At 41.1% G+C, this 18,213-nt stretch overlaps 1 protein-coding gene across 1 annotated transcript; it reads right to left on the reverse strand.

The window, feature by feature from the left end:
- Nucleotides 1-14,962: 14,962 nt before the first annotated feature.
- LOC129638970 (melanoma-associated antigen B10-like) lies at nucleotides 14,963-16,581 on the reverse strand. Its single transcript, XM_055563750.1, has one exon. The coding sequence runs from the start codon at nucleotides 16,443-16,445 to the stop codon at nucleotides 15,399-15,401; it is 1,047 nt and encodes a 348-aa protein (XP_055419725.1). The 5' UTR covers nucleotides 16,446-16,581; the 3' UTR covers nucleotides 14,963-15,398.
- Nucleotides 16,582-18,213: the final 1,632 nt, after the last annotated feature.

The following is an 18,213-nucleotide window of genomic DNA, read 5'->3' on the forward strand; positions in this document are numbered from 1 at the left end:
TGGTTGTTTTGTTTGGTGTGTGTGTGTATGTGTGTGTTTCCAGAGAGTTAAAAGGTAACAGGTTCATTTTTGGAAATTATCAGTAATGCTAGATAATATGCTTCTGAAGTACATTAATATGCTACTGATGGAGAAATAGATTTGACAACTATCATCATTTATTTTTTTAAAGTTTTTATTTTATATTGGAGCATACCCAATTAACAATGTTTTGGTAGTTTCAGGTGGACAGCAAAAGGACTCAGCCATAAATACACATGTATCCATTCTCCCGCAAACTACCCTCCCAAACAAGCTGCCACATAACATTGAACAAAGTTCCCTGTGCTGTACAGGAGGTTCTTGTTGGTTATCGATTTTAAATATAGCAATGTGTACATGTCCATCCCAAACTCCCTAACTATCTCTTCCCTCCATCCTCTCCTCCCTGCAACCATAAGTTTGGAGAACAATCAGCATTTAAATGGTACTTTATATTTTGAGATTAAGAAAGTTCATCCAAGCAGAGGATAAAAATGAGATGAAAGGAAATAACTTCATTTTTAAATGAGCAGAGGAGTAGAAGGTCATGAAAGGGATTAAACAAGATGATCAGAGAGGTAGAAATAATAAAGATTAGCACTGTGGAAATAAAGGAAACAAATAGTTTAAGAAAGTGAATAGTCAGAAATGTCAAACAAAGCAGAAATATGCCCATTGTATTTAACAACACTTTTGCCATTCATTATGTTGCCAGAGCAATTTCCTGTGGGAGCATGGAAGCAGAAAACATGTAACAGAGGGTTGTGTTGTGCTGTGCTTAGTCGCTCAGTTGTGTGTGACTCTTTGCGACCCCATAGACTGTAGCCCGCCAAGCTCCTCTGTCCATGGGGATTCTCCAGACAAGAATATCGGAGTGGGTTGCTGTGCCCTTCTCCAGGGGATTTTCCCAACCCAGGGATCGAACCCAGATCTACCACATTGCAGGTGGATTCTTTACCGCCGAGCCACTGGGGAAGCCCGTAACAGTGGATTAAGCACAGGTAAATTAAATTCTCTTTAATTATGTACATGGAGAAGGCAATGGCACCCCACTCCAGTACTCTTGCCTGGAAAATCCCATGGACGGAGGAGCCTGGTAGGTGGCAGTCCATGGGGTCGCACAGAGTCGGACACAACTGAGCGCTTTCACTTTCACTTTTCACTTTCATGCATTGGAGAAGGAAATGGCAACCCACTCCAGTGTTCTTGCCTGGAGAATCCCAGGGACGGGGAAGCCTGGTGAACTGCCATCTATGGGGTCACACAGAGTTGGACACGACTGAAGTGACTTAGCAGCAGCAGCAGCAATTATGTACAAGTTATATTCCATTCTGGAAACAGAAACGCTTCAAAATATTTAAGAGAGAGGGAATTTAATGTTGGAAAAGATTATGTAAGTGATGGAATCGCTGAAAAATCTAACAGGAGATGATGAGGCAACTCAGAGATTAGCAGTCTCAAAAGTTGCGGCAACGCCTTTACTGAAGGGACAAAGGGAGGAGAAGCCTGAAACCAGGGGCTCCTGGTGAAAGTTGTAAACAATTCTTGTAAGAACTGGAGCCACAGAGAAGGAGCGGCTGATGCCAAAAATGCCCCATTGGCAGTCAGAGAGAGTGAGAAATATCCTTTTTTCTCCCTCCTTCTGATAATGCCTCCCATTGGCAGAATACAGGTGAAGTTAGCTGACCCAGGAAACTAGGAGAAATATTTCTCCTGGGGTTAGTCCAAATGATATAAAATGGAAAAAGGGAGAGGAATGTATTTAAGAACAAACAGAGGAAAAACTGACATTAAGAAAAACCTGCCAACCTCATAAAGACAAATCAAATTTGAAGCTCCACCTAAGAAACTTTGTAGAACTTTAATGCGTGCTTAAAGATGAACTTCACTTAAAATGTTTCAAAGACTGAGACCCACACTATAAGTAAAAGAGCCATGAATTGAAGAACTTTTATCTCAGCATTTTTAATGTAGAAAGATTTAACCCGATCTGAAATAATTGAGCTTGATATTATCTCTCATAATTCAGGAAATCATCAAGAACTCCCTGCACAGAATACAATCATGAAAGATTTAGAATACATTTTATTTCTATTTAAATATTTCCTTTTTTGAGGCAGTGAGCTTTTCAGTTCTTAAAAATGTGGAATAGTAATAGAATGAGATGTGTTTAGATACACCACTGTCATAAGACAAAATAACAAGTAAAACGTAATTTGATCATGCTATAGATACTCATCCATTAAAATGTTAAATACAATTGATCTGGTAAAAATGCAGTAGTATACAGTTGTAGTGGGCATTGTTGAAACCCTCACAACACCCTTTCCCTTCTTTTGAATCCTAACAGAATCTTGATGTAGGTCAAACATTTAGTACTCTCAATTTCATGTACCTCAGAGGAATCTGACCCCACAAATCTTGTTGGTATGAGAGTCTGTTTGGCTTAAGCTAATTAGCACATCCTACCTCCTAGAAACTGGAAAGAAGTGGGCAAATTACATAAATGGGTAATGAGGGAGTGATGAAAACATCTCTTGGAGTGCTGAAACACCAGAATTCTTTCTTCTTGAATTTTATTTATTTTCAGCTGCACTGGCTGTTCATTGCTATGCACAGGCTTTCTCCAGTTGCAGTGAGCAGGAGCTGCTCTTCACTATGGTGCAGGGGCTTCTCATTGCAGTGGCTTCTCTGGTTGCAGAGCCTGGGCTCTAGGGTGCACAGGCTTCAGTAGTTGCGGCACACAGGCTTAGTTGCCCTGCAGCATGTAGGATCTTCCTGGACCAGGGATCAAACCCATGTCCACTGCATTGGCATGTGGATTCTTAACCACTCGACCACTAGGGAAGTCCCCAGAGTTCTTTCTAATCCTCTGCAAATTGTTATATGCTGTTGTGGAGCCCAGAACTGCTATAGCTATCTTGTTAACAGACTAAAGAGGGAGAAGGGGGTTGGCTAGCGTCAAGATTATTTCAAGAAAATGAAGCAAAAGGTATTGGCATAAGCCAAACCTAAGCCTGACTTACAGTTTCACTGCCATTTATATGGGCAAATAAAAGTCTTTATTATTTAGGTCAGTTTAAATTGTGTTTTCTTTCAGTGGCTGCCAGAAACATCTTAAATCAATGTACAAAGCATTGGGTGTATGTAAATATGCATATATATATATATATATATATATTAAGTTCCTAACCTTACTATATTTATACTTCATTCTTATATATATATTTTGTTCACTTATACATAATTTTAAACATTTGAAATACTAATAAATGTTTTAAAAATCCTCACATAATAATCTGTATGCTATGTCTATTTATCAGCTCAAGTAAAAATAATATCTGATGTTATTATTTTTTGGAAATTAATAATTTTAACTCAATAAGAGTATTTGCCTTCTTTCACTTAATATTTTAATATCCAAAATCAAATGTTTCTTTACACTTAACCCTTTCTGCCTCTTTATCAATTGTCCTAACTATATACAAATGACAACTTCTGCTTACAGAGCCATTAACAAAGTAAAATTAATAAATTTTAGAGTTTAACTTAAAATTCCAGTAGTATGATAGCTATTAGAAAAGAAGTTCTCAACTATCTTGGAATAACTGACTCTTTTTAAAAATACAATGAAAGGCACTGAATTCCTCCCATGGAGGAACACTGTATAGTACATCAGTATCTACAAAAACTTGCATACACTCTACTGGATGCTCCAACTGAATGATATCCATTCCTGCAATAGGGTATCATTTATTTAATAGCAAGATACAGTTTAAGGGGAAAAAAACACTAGTGTTAATAAGGGAAACAATACTAGTGCATAGTGTATATACTAGCACATGATTTACAAAATTTTAAATAGGTCTAACAGATATCCTTACTTCAGTGAGGGAGAATCTGTTTTCAGGTTCATGGTTTGAAACATGTGATATACACATAAAATGGTATATTATTCAGGGTTTTAAAAGATTTATTTATTTATTTTCCTTTCTGTCTCTGGTGTCTCCTTGTTGCTATGCATGGGCTTTCTCTAGTTGCAGCAAGTGGGGGCTACTCTTTGCTGTGGTGCTCGGGCTTCTCATTGTGGTTTCCTGTCTTGTTGTAGAGCACAGGCTCTACGTGTGCAAGCTTCAGTAGTGTACTGTGTGGGCTCAGTATTTGTGGCTCCTGGGCTCTAGAACACAGGCTCAATTGTTGTGGCACACAGGTTTAGTTGCTCTGCAGCATGTGGGATCTTCCCAGGCCAGAGATCAAACCTGTGTCCACTGCATTGGCAGGTGGATTCTTTACCACTGAGCCACCAGGGAAGCCCCTATTCGGGTTTTAAAAAGAAGGAAATTCTGCCATTTGTGACAACATGGATGGATCTGGGGGACATTATGCTAAGTTAAATAAGCCAGATATAGAAGACAAATACTACATGATACTGCTTATAAGAGGAATCTAATATAGTCAAACTCACAGAAGCAGAGAAAAGAATGATGGCTGCCAGGGCCTGGAGGGAGAAGGAAACTGAGAGCTATTAGTCAGAGGGCACAAAGTTTTCTTTATATAAGATGAAAAGGACCTAGAGATCTGCTGTACAGCATAGTTAAAAATACTGTATTGTATACTTATAAATTTGCTAAAGGGTAAATCTTATGTTAACTGTTTTATCACAATAATTATTATAAATAAAAAGGCAGTAGGAAACTTTTGGAGGTGATGGATAGCTTTATGGCATGAATTGTGGTGATGGTTTCATGGATATATACTTATCTCTACACTTATTAAGCTTCTCTGGTAGCTCAGATGGTAAAGAACCCGCCTGCAATGCTGGAGACCTGGGTTCAATCCCTGGGTTGGGGAAGATCCCCTGGAGAAGGGAACAGCTACCCACTCCAGTATTCTGGCCTGGAGAATTATACACTTATTACGTTGTATACATGAAATATACACAAGTTTTTGTATGTCAGCCATACCACAATAAAATACTTTTTAAAAATTCCAGTTCTTGATTTGAAACATAGGCTTGGGGAAATGAAATATTGGATCAGAGATGAATATAAGTTCATTTATTCTACTTATCTTTGATAATGTGACTTGAATGTGTTTTGTTACTGGTCTTAATAACCATGAGTTGGACTATAAACAAAGCTGAGTGCCAAAGAATTGATGCTTTTGAACTGTGGTGTTGGAGAAGATTCTTGAGAATCCCTTGGACTGCAAGGACATAAAACCAGTTTATCCTAAAGGAAATCAGTCCTGAATATTCATTGGACGGACTGATGCTAAAGCTGAAACTCCGATACTTTGGCCACCTGATGTGAAGAACTGATTCATTGGAAAAGACCCTGATGCTGGGAAAGATTGAAGGCAGGAGGAGAAGGAGACGACAGAGGATGAGATGGTTGGATGGCATCACCAGCATGATAGACATGAGTTTGAGTAAGCTCCAGAAGTTGGTGATGGACAGGGAAGCCTGATGTGCTGCAGTCCATGGGGTTGCAAAGAGTCAGACATGACTGAGCGACTGAACTGAACTCAACTGAACTGGTCTTAATACTGGATTTATTTGGGGGATTGCCTTGGCAGGTCAGTGGTTAAGATTCTATATTCCCACAGCAGGGAGCATGAATTTGATATCTGGTCAGGAAATTAAGATCCCACATGCTACATGTGGTATGGCCAAAAAAAAATTTTGTTTTTGTTTATTTGAGGTTAGAACTTTTTAAGACTTTTATTTGTATATTTTAATATGTAATTTATATAAAAGAATATGCACTTAGATATTGAGAAGAAGGGGAGAATGAATTTCTATTCATCATACCTACAATAAGTAGTTTGGGTTACTTTTGGAAATACAATATTATATATTTGTTTAATTGTTTGATAATAAACCAACATATGGTATTCAACTGCCTCTTCAGAGGGAATGGAAAAGGGAGAATTTAACTCTTCCTGGGAAAGGCTGTATGAATAAAGATGTCAGTATTTTTTAGCACATGGAAACATTTAAAGGTGAATATGTACTTTAAAGAAGAACACATCAATTTTGCTATACATATTAAAATTCCTATAGTATTGCTGTTTATAATATAGTTAAACATATGCATCATATTGTCTCTTGAAGGATAGAGCAAGATTAATCTCTAACTTTTAATAAATCCAAGTCATGAAGATAAATCTAAAAGCATGAATTTTCTACATTTCCGTGTTATATGAAAAAAATTAATTCTTATTTATAAAAAAGGGATTAAATGTCAGATGAGAGTTTAAGTCTGTAATTTTTTTTTGAAAGAATCACTGTGGAGTATTAAGATATGTTTTGAAAGAGCTTAGTAACTGTGCTTCCATGGGCCTCCATTTTTAAAGGCTATTTTTCACAGATACTGTTTTACCATCTGATACTTTTTTGACATTCATGCAGCAAATATTTCAAATGGGAAATTATATCTTGAGAGAATAGATAGCTAAAAAAAGAGTATGCAATCCTCTTCTCTTCTTTTCACAATAATCACAACTTGGCCTTTGATCTGACTTGAGACTCTTTATCCTTCTCTACAACACAGTGGGTGGAGGCTTATTCTGCTGAAATTAAGTAGGGCAAGATGCTGTGTGATAGTAATAACTACTTCTATCTTTCCTAATGTGAAGTTTTAAGATACCAACTATTTGGTATAGACAGATGTGTAGTACACTTTCTGGAATTTATCTCCATTTCTTTTTCCTGCCAGTTAACATACTATTTTTTTTTTTCTGTGAAGCTCTAAAACTTTCATGTTAGTGAACAGAAAATTTTCAAAGAGTTTTTTTTTTTCTTTTCTTTTTTTTTTGGTAAAGATGCTCCCCTAGTGATGAAGTGTTTGCGCTGGGAATGATAAGGGTAGTTTCCCTATTGTTCACACAGCAGGCTGTCATCTTTTTCTTCTTAATAGGGAAAGGTCTTATCCTCAGCAATGCTGCCTGAGTTTTTCAGTTACTTGGCAACAGTAATAAAAAAAGACACAAGCAATAAAGGACCCATCATCAACATCATGACAAATAGTAGTTCCTCAGCTGGTTTTAATGGCCATATAGAGACATATACATTTCTTGCTTTTAAGAATTAAGCCCAGTGCAGAAGATCAGGTTGAGTCCTGATATGTGCAGCAACGTAAAATATTTTAACTGTTGTATGTGAATTAGTATGTGGGAAAAAGTGAATAAATATGAGGCATTTACCTGAATAAACCAAGTATCCCTGGAATGCACAAGACAAAGAGATTTTTCTAATTTAAATATTGGAATGAATATTTTTGGCACATCCTTATGATCATGGCCAGCTGATATGGATATTATGAGGCCATTGACTGTATGTGTGATTATGTCTTTTGGTAAAGAATTAATAAATACCAATAAATACTTGGTTAAGAAATGCTGCCATTAATAAATGGATATTTAAAACCAATCAGGATGTGGGGGAAACCCAACATGAGATACAAACACTAACAAATGAAACTACCTATGATAAAAATCAAAAACACAACTATACAGAAGGTAAGGGGAAAAGAACGAACCCAGGTAACTTTAGAAAATGGTAGCTTGACTGAATGCTAAAAGGATAAAAACAAAAAGAACTGTGCACAAATGTTATATAGTTAGTAAATATGTTCCTTATAGAGGCATTGATAAGACATTCTGCAGCTAATTTATGTGAATACTAGACTTGAACAGATAAATAAGTTGTTAAAAATAAAACTAAGATTTATTACAATTAGAGAAAGAAATTACAGTTAAACTGGGGAGATTAAAATGATTCATATGGTATTAAATTGGAATTTGAAGTATTAGTATAAACTCATTAAATACACACAGGTATAGAGATGAGTTCAGTTCAGTTCAGTCGCTCAGTCGTGTCTGACTCTTTGTGACCCCATGAATCGCAGCAAGCCAGGCCTCCCTGTCCATCACTAACTCCTGGAGTTCACTCAGACTCATGTCCATCGAGTTGGTGATGCCATCCAGCCATCTCATCTTCTGTCGTCCCCTTCTCCTCCTGCCCCCAATCCCTCCCAGCATCAGAGTCTTTTCCAATGAGTCAACTCTTCGCATGAGGTGGCCAAAGTACTGGAGTTTCAGCTTTAGCATCATTCCTTGCAAAGAAATCCCAGGGCTGATCTCCTTCAGATAGATATGTATATATACATGAGTTAATGCACAAATATTCCCCAGTCCTGGCTGCTGAGAAGACCTACAAACAATGGCATTCCAGTAGTAATTAGCATACTTAGTGACAAGATCTTGTGTTTTTTTTTTTTTAAGCATCATTCTTCTTTAAAAGGAACTAAGGATCCTTGGAGAGGTAGTTCTTTCAGGGCTGAGATGGAAAAAATCAAAATTAGCTTGGAATACCTTGTGTAAACAGGAAAAAAAAAAAGAATGTTCTCAAAAGATATGAGGAAGGGAGGATTGTTGAAAGAATGAACTATTAGGAAAAGGACCTCTTAATGCCCAAATCTTTGAGCAACAAAATAAATAATTGTAGTACTGGATTATAACCCAAAGAATAGAAAAAATTTCTGAGTCCATAATGATATAAATACTTAATTAAATAATAAGTGGAAGAAACATGACTGTTCCTCCTCATAGTAGAGTTGCGATTAATAAGCATTTAAAGAAGGGAATGGAAGACACTATTAGCCATATATCACAGTTGTGATTATTTCATACTTAATCCCATGAACAGAGGTGTGGGCTACAGTCCACGGGGTCACAAAAGAGTCAGATAAGACTTAGTGACTAAACAACAACAATTAGTCTACTAACAGGTGCTAGAATCAGTCTGTTTGAGAAGAGAACGTATTTGCACTGTCTCAAAGCATCTCCCTCCAACATATTTGTTGACTACAGGAGATATCATAGTAACTTTACAGTGGAAATGCCCAGCAAAGACCACCTTGACCAAGTGATCAAGGTCAGTGTCACCAGTAATAATGTGTATTGAAATCAGGAACCCTGTGATACGGTGTACTGTTGAAAGTAACAGCAGAATTTCTGTGGTTCTCTTTCCAAGGAACTGTGACCTCAGTCTAGTAATGAGAAGATACCAAATAGGCCTAAAGTGATGGACATTCCATAAAATACTCTTCAAGGCTGAGAGTGTCATGAAAAACAAGGAAAGACTGAAGAACTATTGTAGATTGTAGCAGTCCAGGGAGAAATAACAACTAAATGCACTATAGAGCACTGATTAGGATTTTTAAAAGGATAATAGTGGAAAAAATTATGAAGTTTAAACGGGGTAGTTAATTTGCTTAATGCTGTTAACACAATGTTAATTTTCTTGTTCTAGCACATGTATGATGTTACCTAAGATGTTAACCTTGGATGAGCCTGGGTGAGGGATATATTGAAACTGTACTATTTTGGCAACTTTTCTATAAGTCTCAAAGTTCAGTTCAGTTGCTCAGTTCATGTCCGACTCTTTGTGATCCCATGGACTGCAGCACACCAGGCTTCCCTGTCCATCACCAACTCCTGGAGCTTACTCAAACTCATGTCCATCGTGTAGGTGATGCCATACAACCATCTCATCCTCTGTTGTCCCCTTCTCCTCCCGCCTTCAATCTTTCCCAGCATCAGGGTCTTTTCCAAAGAGTCAGTTCTTTGTATCAGGTGGCCAAAGTATTGGAGTTTCAGCTTCAGCATCAGTCCTTTTGGATGAATATTCAGGACTGATTTCCTTTAGGATGGACTGGTTGGATCTCTTTGCAGTCCAAAGGACTCTCAAGAGTCTTCTCCAACACCACAGTTCAAAAGCATCAATTCTTCGGCACTCCACTTTCTTTATAGTTTAACTCTCACATCCGTATATGACTACTGGAAAAACCATAGCTTTGACTAGACGGACCTTTGTTGGAAAAGTAATGTCTCTGCTTTTTAATATGCTGTCTAGGTTGTTCATAGCTTTTCTCCAAGGAGCAAGTGTCACTTAAAGCCATGGTGACATGGCTGCAGTCACCATCTGCAGTGATTTTGGAGCCCAAGAAAATAAAATCTCTCACTGTTTCCATTGTTTCCCCATATATTTGCCGTGAAGTGATGGGACTGGATGCCATGATCTTAGTTTTCTGAATGTTGAGTTTTAAGCCAACTTTTTCACTCTTCTCTTTCACTGTCATTGAGAGGCTCTTTTAAAACATTTTTTCAAGTTGCCATTATAAAAACATTTAGGAGGACTTCCACATTAGTTGCTATAAACAACTTTTAAAATAGGCAGACTATTTGAGGTAACTGTAAAACAGCACAGGATTATGATCCCCAAAAGTAGGAAAACAGATGAGAGAGGCTCTCCAAATGACCCTGTATTTCTACCTAGAGGCAGTGTCTAGACTGTAATACAAGGAGGATAAGCCACAACAGAGCACAGTGGACTGAACTAAGGACAGAGTGAGCAGAGTTTGGAAATAGGAAAACCACTGAAATTTGCAGGGCAAACTGTTGGAGAGAAGAGAGCTGGGTGGAGTTAATCCTCCAGAAATCCGTAGAAGGTCCCCTTGGGTCTTTCACTGAACATTAATCTGCTCATGAAAAGGGAAGTACTCCATGTGGCTGGTCAAAGTGCAACTACCAGGGGAGTTAAAAAAAAAAAATCCTGGAAAGCAGTGAGCTGAACAACTACTTGAAGGCAAACAAGGCTGGGAGACTTAAATCTTGAATAGCCAGAGGGACAGTCCTCTCTGAACACCCAAAGTGATTCAGTAGGGTTTCGGACAGATGTAAGCTGTAGGAAGATCATGAGTGTAGTCCCATAATAATGGCTACCATACAACATCCTAACTGCCATCAAATCACGGACTGGATTTCTGAGGAAAGCTTAAGTTGGAACAAGAGGCCCCTTGTCTAAAATGTTTACGGCCACTGTAGACAAGTTAGACACAGTTTGTGTCATGGAATCCTGGCCTCTCTGAACTTCATATTCCCTCTCATGGACTCTGATCACTGTTCTTTCTCTGGTTCTTTCTAATATTCCTTACTAGCTGAAAGTGTTCTGTCTGAACCCATTCCCTGACACCTGGTCATTCCAATCCAATCCTTCTTTCTCAAAGTGAAGAGAAAAATTGTATTGACGTTTCAGAATTCTAAAGTGTGCCCAGAGGAATTCTGGTAGTCAAGGCATCACTGAAGAAATCCCAGTTTCTATGGATGAGAGATTAAGTTAATTTTCTGCTCAACCTACTTAGAAAACAAGGAAATTAAAATAACTGTGAGACAATATATTTTCACCCAAAAGTTTGACCAAAATTTAAATGTTGATAAAATAAAATTCCCATGAGAGTGCACACTGCATACATTAATATGTGAGAATAGGAATCAGTACAGCTCTATTTGAACAGAGTATCAGCAATATTAATAAAAATTTACAATCATCATCTTCCTTCCAATTCAATCCAGCTTGCACTTGGCTCTGTATTTTCTATAAGAGAACATACATATTTGCCAAAGAATTCATGCAAGTTTTTTTAATCATAGCAACAAATGGGAAACAATTTTTGTGTCCATCAGGGGGAGAATGTCTAATTATGGCATATACACACTTAAGAATACTTGTGAGTAGTTAAAAGGGTGAGATGGATCTGTATGTGCTCTCAGGGAAAGATCCCACATTCGTTTTAGTAAGTGACAAGAGCAAGAGGCAGAACAATATGTACACTATTGTCCATGTATATCAAATAACTCAGTGTATTTTTATAACATATGTAAGAAAAAGTCTAGTCAATTTTGAAACAACACAAAATGTTTATTGTAGTTGCTTCTGAGGATAGGGGTGAATTTTAGAGGAATGTGGTAGGGAAGGGGAATTGTGACTTATCCATACTTTTAGAATTTGGGGGCAATAAGAGCATTTGCACTATTACTTAAAATCAGAGTTTTCCTCTGGGGCAAGCAGAGACAAGAGGCAGTGCAAGAATATTTTTTTATCAAGGATGACACTTCTGCCACAGAAGAATTTTCTACCTCCTAGAAGGACACCTGAGTTTTTAAAAATTCTATGTAAATGTTTGCTTACACCGTGATTATTGTCATCTTTTCTCATCTGCTTCTTATGGAGGAAGCCTTGGTTTTGACCACCAAGGTAAACTTATTTATTGGTGTGTGTGGTCAGCAGACAGTCTCAAATAATTCAGCCCATTAAAATTTTCCTGAAAATGCCAGGGTGGTTTCGAAAATCTCCTCTCTAACCTCAGGGTTATTACACTAACGACCAGTAGCCTGCGTGCCTGTTCAGTTGCTACAGTACTGTCTGACTCTTTGCGACCCAGTGGACCGTAGCCCGCCAGGCTCCTCTGTCCATGGGATTCTCCAGGCAAGAATACTGGAGTGGGTTGCCAAGCCCTCCTCCAAGTGATCTTACGGACTCGGGGATAGAACCTCGTGTCTCCTGCACTGTGGGCAGATTCTTTACTGCTGAGCCACCGGCGAAGCCCAACGATCAGTAGTTTCTGTGCCAAATCAGACTCTAGTCACCAGCAGATTTGAAAACACTGAGAACGTGGTGGGGGCAGCCAGTGGGGATGAGGAGGTGTCTGAACCTCCCTGCCGGAAGTGACCCCTCATGGGGAAAGAAAGGGCAGCTGCGGTCCCGGTGTTTTGGGTGAGGAACCTGCAGAGAGTCGGGATCCTCTGAATCAGGCAGGGTGGGGCATCTGACTGGTCCGTTCCTCTGCAAGCAGAGCCCAGCGTCCAGAGGAGGATGCAGAGAACAGTTGGCTGGAAGTCAGGTTCTAGTCTGGAGACAAGGGCACAGGGCTCGCCGGGGAAGACCCAGGGAAGGGCGCTGTCACCGGGAAAGTTCTGGGACCGGACACCCATTCTGGGACCCAGGCGGTCAGCTCTCCAGGAACTCTGGGGCGAGGGGTGGGAGGATTCCAGGGAAACAAGCCCCCAGACAACCCTTAAATTGGGTTTTATTCTCATTTTCACCTTCTTTTCTTCAGACTGCTTTTAGTACTTTGGCCACAGCATCCTTCTTTTCACTGCCAGAAAGATATTATGGAGCAATGTGAAAAGAAATGAGTTAATAGACACAAGGCCAGCCTCAGACCGGGAGGAGTGGAACAATATGAGCTCTGGAGGAATTCAGATCAGAGCTCCAGTTTCGCCCTGTCACTAGCAATGTGAACTAAGCACATTACCAAATTCTGTGAGCCTCAGATTCTTCATTGAAGTGTGTTTGATAAGCTCTGTCTTCTAGGACTGTTGGAATGTGTATAATGTATATAAAACACCTGGCACAGTGACTAGTGTGCATTGGAACTGTAAAGAGTGACAATTTTTGCCATGATTTTTTTTGACCCCAGATAATACCAACCCTCCTGCTGAGATTTTGTTTTGTTTTGCTGTTGTTTTAATCCAGGAGATGTCTGAAAATATGCAATACTATGGCATGCTGAATACCATGTCAGTCAATAATTCTGTTTAATAAGAAAACATACCTTAGTAGATCATGCCCCATAGAGGTTCTATTATTTAATTTGGCTACTGGGGACTCTTCCCTATCTGGATGCAACTCAAAGCTCCTAAAATGTGTGTCAAGAACTAACTCCTTCTCTCCCTCCCAGCTGCCTTAGATCCAGATCACCCCATTTTCATTCACCTGCTGCTGCTGCTGCAAAGTCACTTCAGTCGTGTCCGACTCTGTGCGACTCCATAGACGGCAGCCCACCAGGCTCCCCTGTCCCTGGGATTCTCCAGGCAAGAACACTGGAGTGGGTTGCTATTTCCTTTTCCAATGCAGGAAAGTGGAAAGTGAAAGTGAAGTCACTCAGTCTGGCCCGACTCATAGGGACCCCATGGACTGCAGCCCACCAGGCTTCTCTGTCCATGGGGTTTTCTAGGCAAGAGTACTGGAGTGGGGTGCCATTGCCTTCTCCATTCATTCATCGAACCCCTACCAAAATCAAGCCTTGCTATGTACTAAGTCGTGTCCTACTCTGCGACCCTATGGTCACACCACCAGGCTCCTCTATCCATGGGGATTCTCCAGGCAAGAATACTGGAGTGGGCTGCCATTTCCTACTCCAGGGGATCTTCCTGACCCAGGGATTGAACCCGAATCTCTTACATCTCCTGCATTGGCAGGTGGGTTCTTTACCAGTAGTGCTACCTGGGAAACCATCCCTTAGGGCTTGCCAAATTTTACTCAAATTAACCCAGTCAAAATACCTTATTAATGAGGCAGACTCTGTTTCTTCCAGTCCAGGGCAGAGAGTGTGACATGGGCAGAGTGACTTCTTGGCATCCCACCTCAAGGAAGTATCACCCTGATTTATCAGAAACTCCTTGGTGATGACGTGGCTAAAACACCTAGATTGTGCATTGTATTCTCCGGCACTGGAACAGGAGCACAGGATACCTTCCATTCCCTCCCTAGGTGGAGATTTCTCTCTAGTTAATCCATGATCCCAAAGTAACTGCTGAAAGCAGTTCTCCTTTCGAGGCTTAATTGCTCAACTCTGAGACACACGACCCAAGGATCTGGCCTTTGCTCACCACCCTCACACACCCGCTCTGGCCCACCACCCCTTAAAATCACCTCCCATTGAAGAACTTGAGGTTTTTCCAAGGCTCCAGGTTGTATTGTCTCAGGACATTTACCCTTGAGTGCTCTCATCTGGCCCTCCCCTCCAACCCCAATCATCCTTCTTTTCACTTGTCTTTTTTGTCTTAGAGGCATCCCACCTCACTGTCTTTCTTATATGATAGCTGCTGCTAGACTCTAATCAAATGGGAAAAGGCTCAGCCTTCTTTTTCTTAACCACCCCCCCACCTCCATACATACTAACATGGAGCAAAGAGCAACTGCTCAATTAATGTTTAAGGGGAAACAACAGTGAACAATTTAGTATGATTTTATTTCTCTTACATTATTGAATAAACAAAGCAAGTTCAGGTATATAACTTTTATTTTACAGAACAGGAAAATATAAGGAATAAGGGAAACCAAGAATTCACCATCTTTTATTTCTCTATTTTTTTTTTTTTGATCCCAACTATTTTACCTCTAATTTCTTTTGCATTTCTAAGAAAATGCCTATTGCAATGCTATCTTTTCTTATTCCAGATCACTAAAAAAGATGGAAGGTTTTTTTTTTAATTTGTTTAACAAAATAGCAAAACTATTCCTCTTAAATTTCATAAACAGCATTAAGTATGTAACCAATATCATTCATACATTTAGATTCTGAACTAAAGTTTTTTTTTTTTTTTTTCAAAAAAACAACATTTGAAACATTTTTTAAGCAACATTTAAAAACTTTCAACAACAAAAGATAAACCTGTAAGTTATCAAATATGCTATGCAGTGTGATCCCTCCAAGTGCCCACACTACTTCAGGACAATGCTTCAGATTTCACTGCAGGTGAGAGAAGCTGCGTCGGCCACTGGCCCCAGAATGCACATTGGCCAGGGCACTGGTGCGAAGCATGGCTGCAAATCTGGCTCGGGCTCTCTCTTCTTCATCTCTCAAAGCTTCTTCATACCAGGATGGGAAGGCACTGGGGACCGTATCATGAATGTTGGCCAAGAATTCAAGAACTTTCATTTTGCTTGTTTCAGCATGGGCTCTCGGGCCCCACAGGAACTCATAGCGTGGAGGATCACTGTTGGGCACCTGGCGGTATTCCAGGTACCTTTCCTGCACCAGATCTTGGGTGATGAGCTTCTTGGGATCCCCATGGATGAAGTGCTTCCTTCCAGCATATATCCCCATCACATTGAGCACCTCCCAGACATCCTCCTCAGTGGCGCAGTTGCCCTTCATGAAGATCACACAGAGGATGGTCATAAGGAGGCCGGTCTTGGGCATGATCTCCTCACCCTGCAGCCTGCCATCACTGGTGCGCTGAAATTTGCTGACAAGAGCATAGCAATGAGTGGTGGGGTTGACTTCCTTCACCTCAATGCCAAAGGCCAGCACCATCAGCTCAGAAGCTTTCCTGAGGATCTCAGTGAAGTGCTTCTTGTGCTTTTTAATGACATGCTTAATCATATCTTCTTTGGTAATAGACTCTCTCAGATTATTCTTGCGCAGCAGAAATTGCACCAACAGAATTGCCTTCTCGTCTAGAGGCGTTCTACAGGAAAACTCAGTGCTGGGTAATGCCTGGGAGGTGCTTGGTTTTTCATCTTGGCTCTTAGCACCATCATCAGATCTGGTGCATGAAGCACCTGCAGAAGTAGTGGTAGTGGAAGGGGCTCTCCCAGACCCCTGGGATTTTCTATCTGACCCGGAAGCAGGAGAGCTCTGGACATTGCCACCAAGCGGCGGGGTAGGGGAAAAGGGGAACTCTTCTTCCTCTACTGCAGAGGCCTGAGCATCTTGGAGATGCTGAGCCTCACTCCGGGCCTGTTGGCGTTTCTCACGGGCACGGAGCTTACTCTTTTGCCCCCGAGGCATGATGACACAGATCAGGGACAGCAGGCAGGAGTGTGGGCAGGAAGACAGACAATGAGGACACCTGGAGGAGGGAGGAGATGCTGTGAGCGCCTTCAACAGGGAGATTCCTCCCTGGCTTTAACCAAGACCACCTTTGCAGGTTTGTGTGAGGTTACTGCTCTAGAACCCACAGGGCTCCCTGATCAGCTTGCCCCCTGAGACTCCTTCGCAGTTCACATTTAGAATCATCCTGTCAACTGTTGGCAGGGCCCGGTCATCCTCCCCTCTGCCGCTCTGAAGCTAAACTGCTTTCAAAAACGGCCTTCCATCCCTGAGACCCTCCCGTCCCTGAGGAGGAAATGAAGGAAAGCCTTAGCTGGCGACCCCTACTGGGGCCTGCCAGAACTGACAACAGGCGCAGGGTTTGATGGGACCCCCTTTGTCTTGGACTATTAGGGTTTTCAGTTGTCACTCATGTCTCCCCCCGCCCCAACACAGCACTTCCGCCCCGCCCCTCCCCTCCACCAGACCGAGACCCGTCCCTCCCGTAGTTTGACAGCCCGACCCGGGGCCTCCCAGGGGAGACCACAGGGACAGTGAGTGTGTGTGCCCGGTTTAGTGTACCCTTAGTCCTTGCTCAGGCTCCTCTCCTAAATTCCAAATAAAGTCCGGGATGTTTTCCGCTTTTGATCTGAGACCATTAGCCTCAGATCAAAGGCTTCACTTCCTGAAACCTCAAGGTAGAGGGTGTTGGGCCTAACGGCTATGCCACGAGCCTCTTTGCGCATGGCAAATCAGAGCGGAGTTCTGTGATGTCACCTCTGTTCTAGGGAGACGTATTCCCACAATTCTAAGCCTCGCCTCTCCCCTCCAGAGACCTGAGACTCTGGAGGTGGAAGTCAGCCTGTACCTCCTGCTGACAGCTCTGCCCTGGGCTTCCCAGGAGTGAAAGCAGGGACGAGGCTGTGTGCGGGTCCCTCTCTATGTGGGGGTGGGGGTGGAGATTGTTGCATCGTTCCTCAAGGTGGAGGCAGGGAGTAGGGTGTCCTCTTAGCTGCTTCTTCAAAGGCTTCCTGGGTAATACTAACTCTCTGAAAACTCTGAACTGTTTCCCTACTGCAAACCTTACAGAAAATAGCTAAGTCCTAGACTAGATACCTTGGTGGCTTAGATGGTAAGGCATCTGCCCGCAATGCGGGAGACCCGGGTTCGATCCCTGGGTTGGGAAGATCTCCTGGAGAAGGAAATGGCAACCCACTCCAGTATTCTTGCCTGGAGAATCCCACGGACGGAGGAGCCTAGTAGGCTACAGTCCATGGGGTGGCAAAGAAAGTCAGACATGACTGAGCGACTTCACTCTCACTTTCAGGCTAGATACCAGACGGGTAAGTTGCAGTGCCAGGCAGGTTCCCAGGACACATGGTAGGCCGTAAGAGAAAAAGCACATTGGCCCATAGCCGTTTGTTCGCCAGCCATACGTAGACTTTGGGGAAACTTCTACTCAAAGTTCTACTTTCTTGAGACTCAGATCTTTTTATATTACTAACATTGCACAGTCCAGTGTGGCCACTTTATTTTTTGACTTTCATTCATACTAAGAAATATATTTACCTTGCTAGTAAGTGGGTGTGTGTATGCATTTTTTTCATGAAAGAATACCTACCCTTGTTAAGTGTGATTCATTCTTTATATTTGATCATAATAGTAACTTTTAAAAAAAATATCAGTCCTCATCCTCTAAAGAGGTTTTAGGTGGTTACTGCACAGCCTCTGGACTCATACTGTTAAA

This window comes from Bubalus kerabau, chromosome X (genome assembly GCF_029407905.1).
Source record: "Bubalus kerabau isolate K-KA32 ecotype Philippines breed swamp buffalo chromosome X, PCC_UOA_SB_1v2, whole genome shotgun sequence".
Taxonomy (NCBI): Eukaryota; Metazoa; Chordata; class Mammalia; order Artiodactyla; family Bovidae; genus Bubalus; species Bubalus kerabau.

Coding starts and splice junctions, on each gene's coding strand:
- LOC129638970 (XM_055563750.1), bottom strand. CDS start 16,445: ATGCCTCGGGGGCAAAAGAGTAAGCTCCGTGCCCGTGAGAAACGCCAA.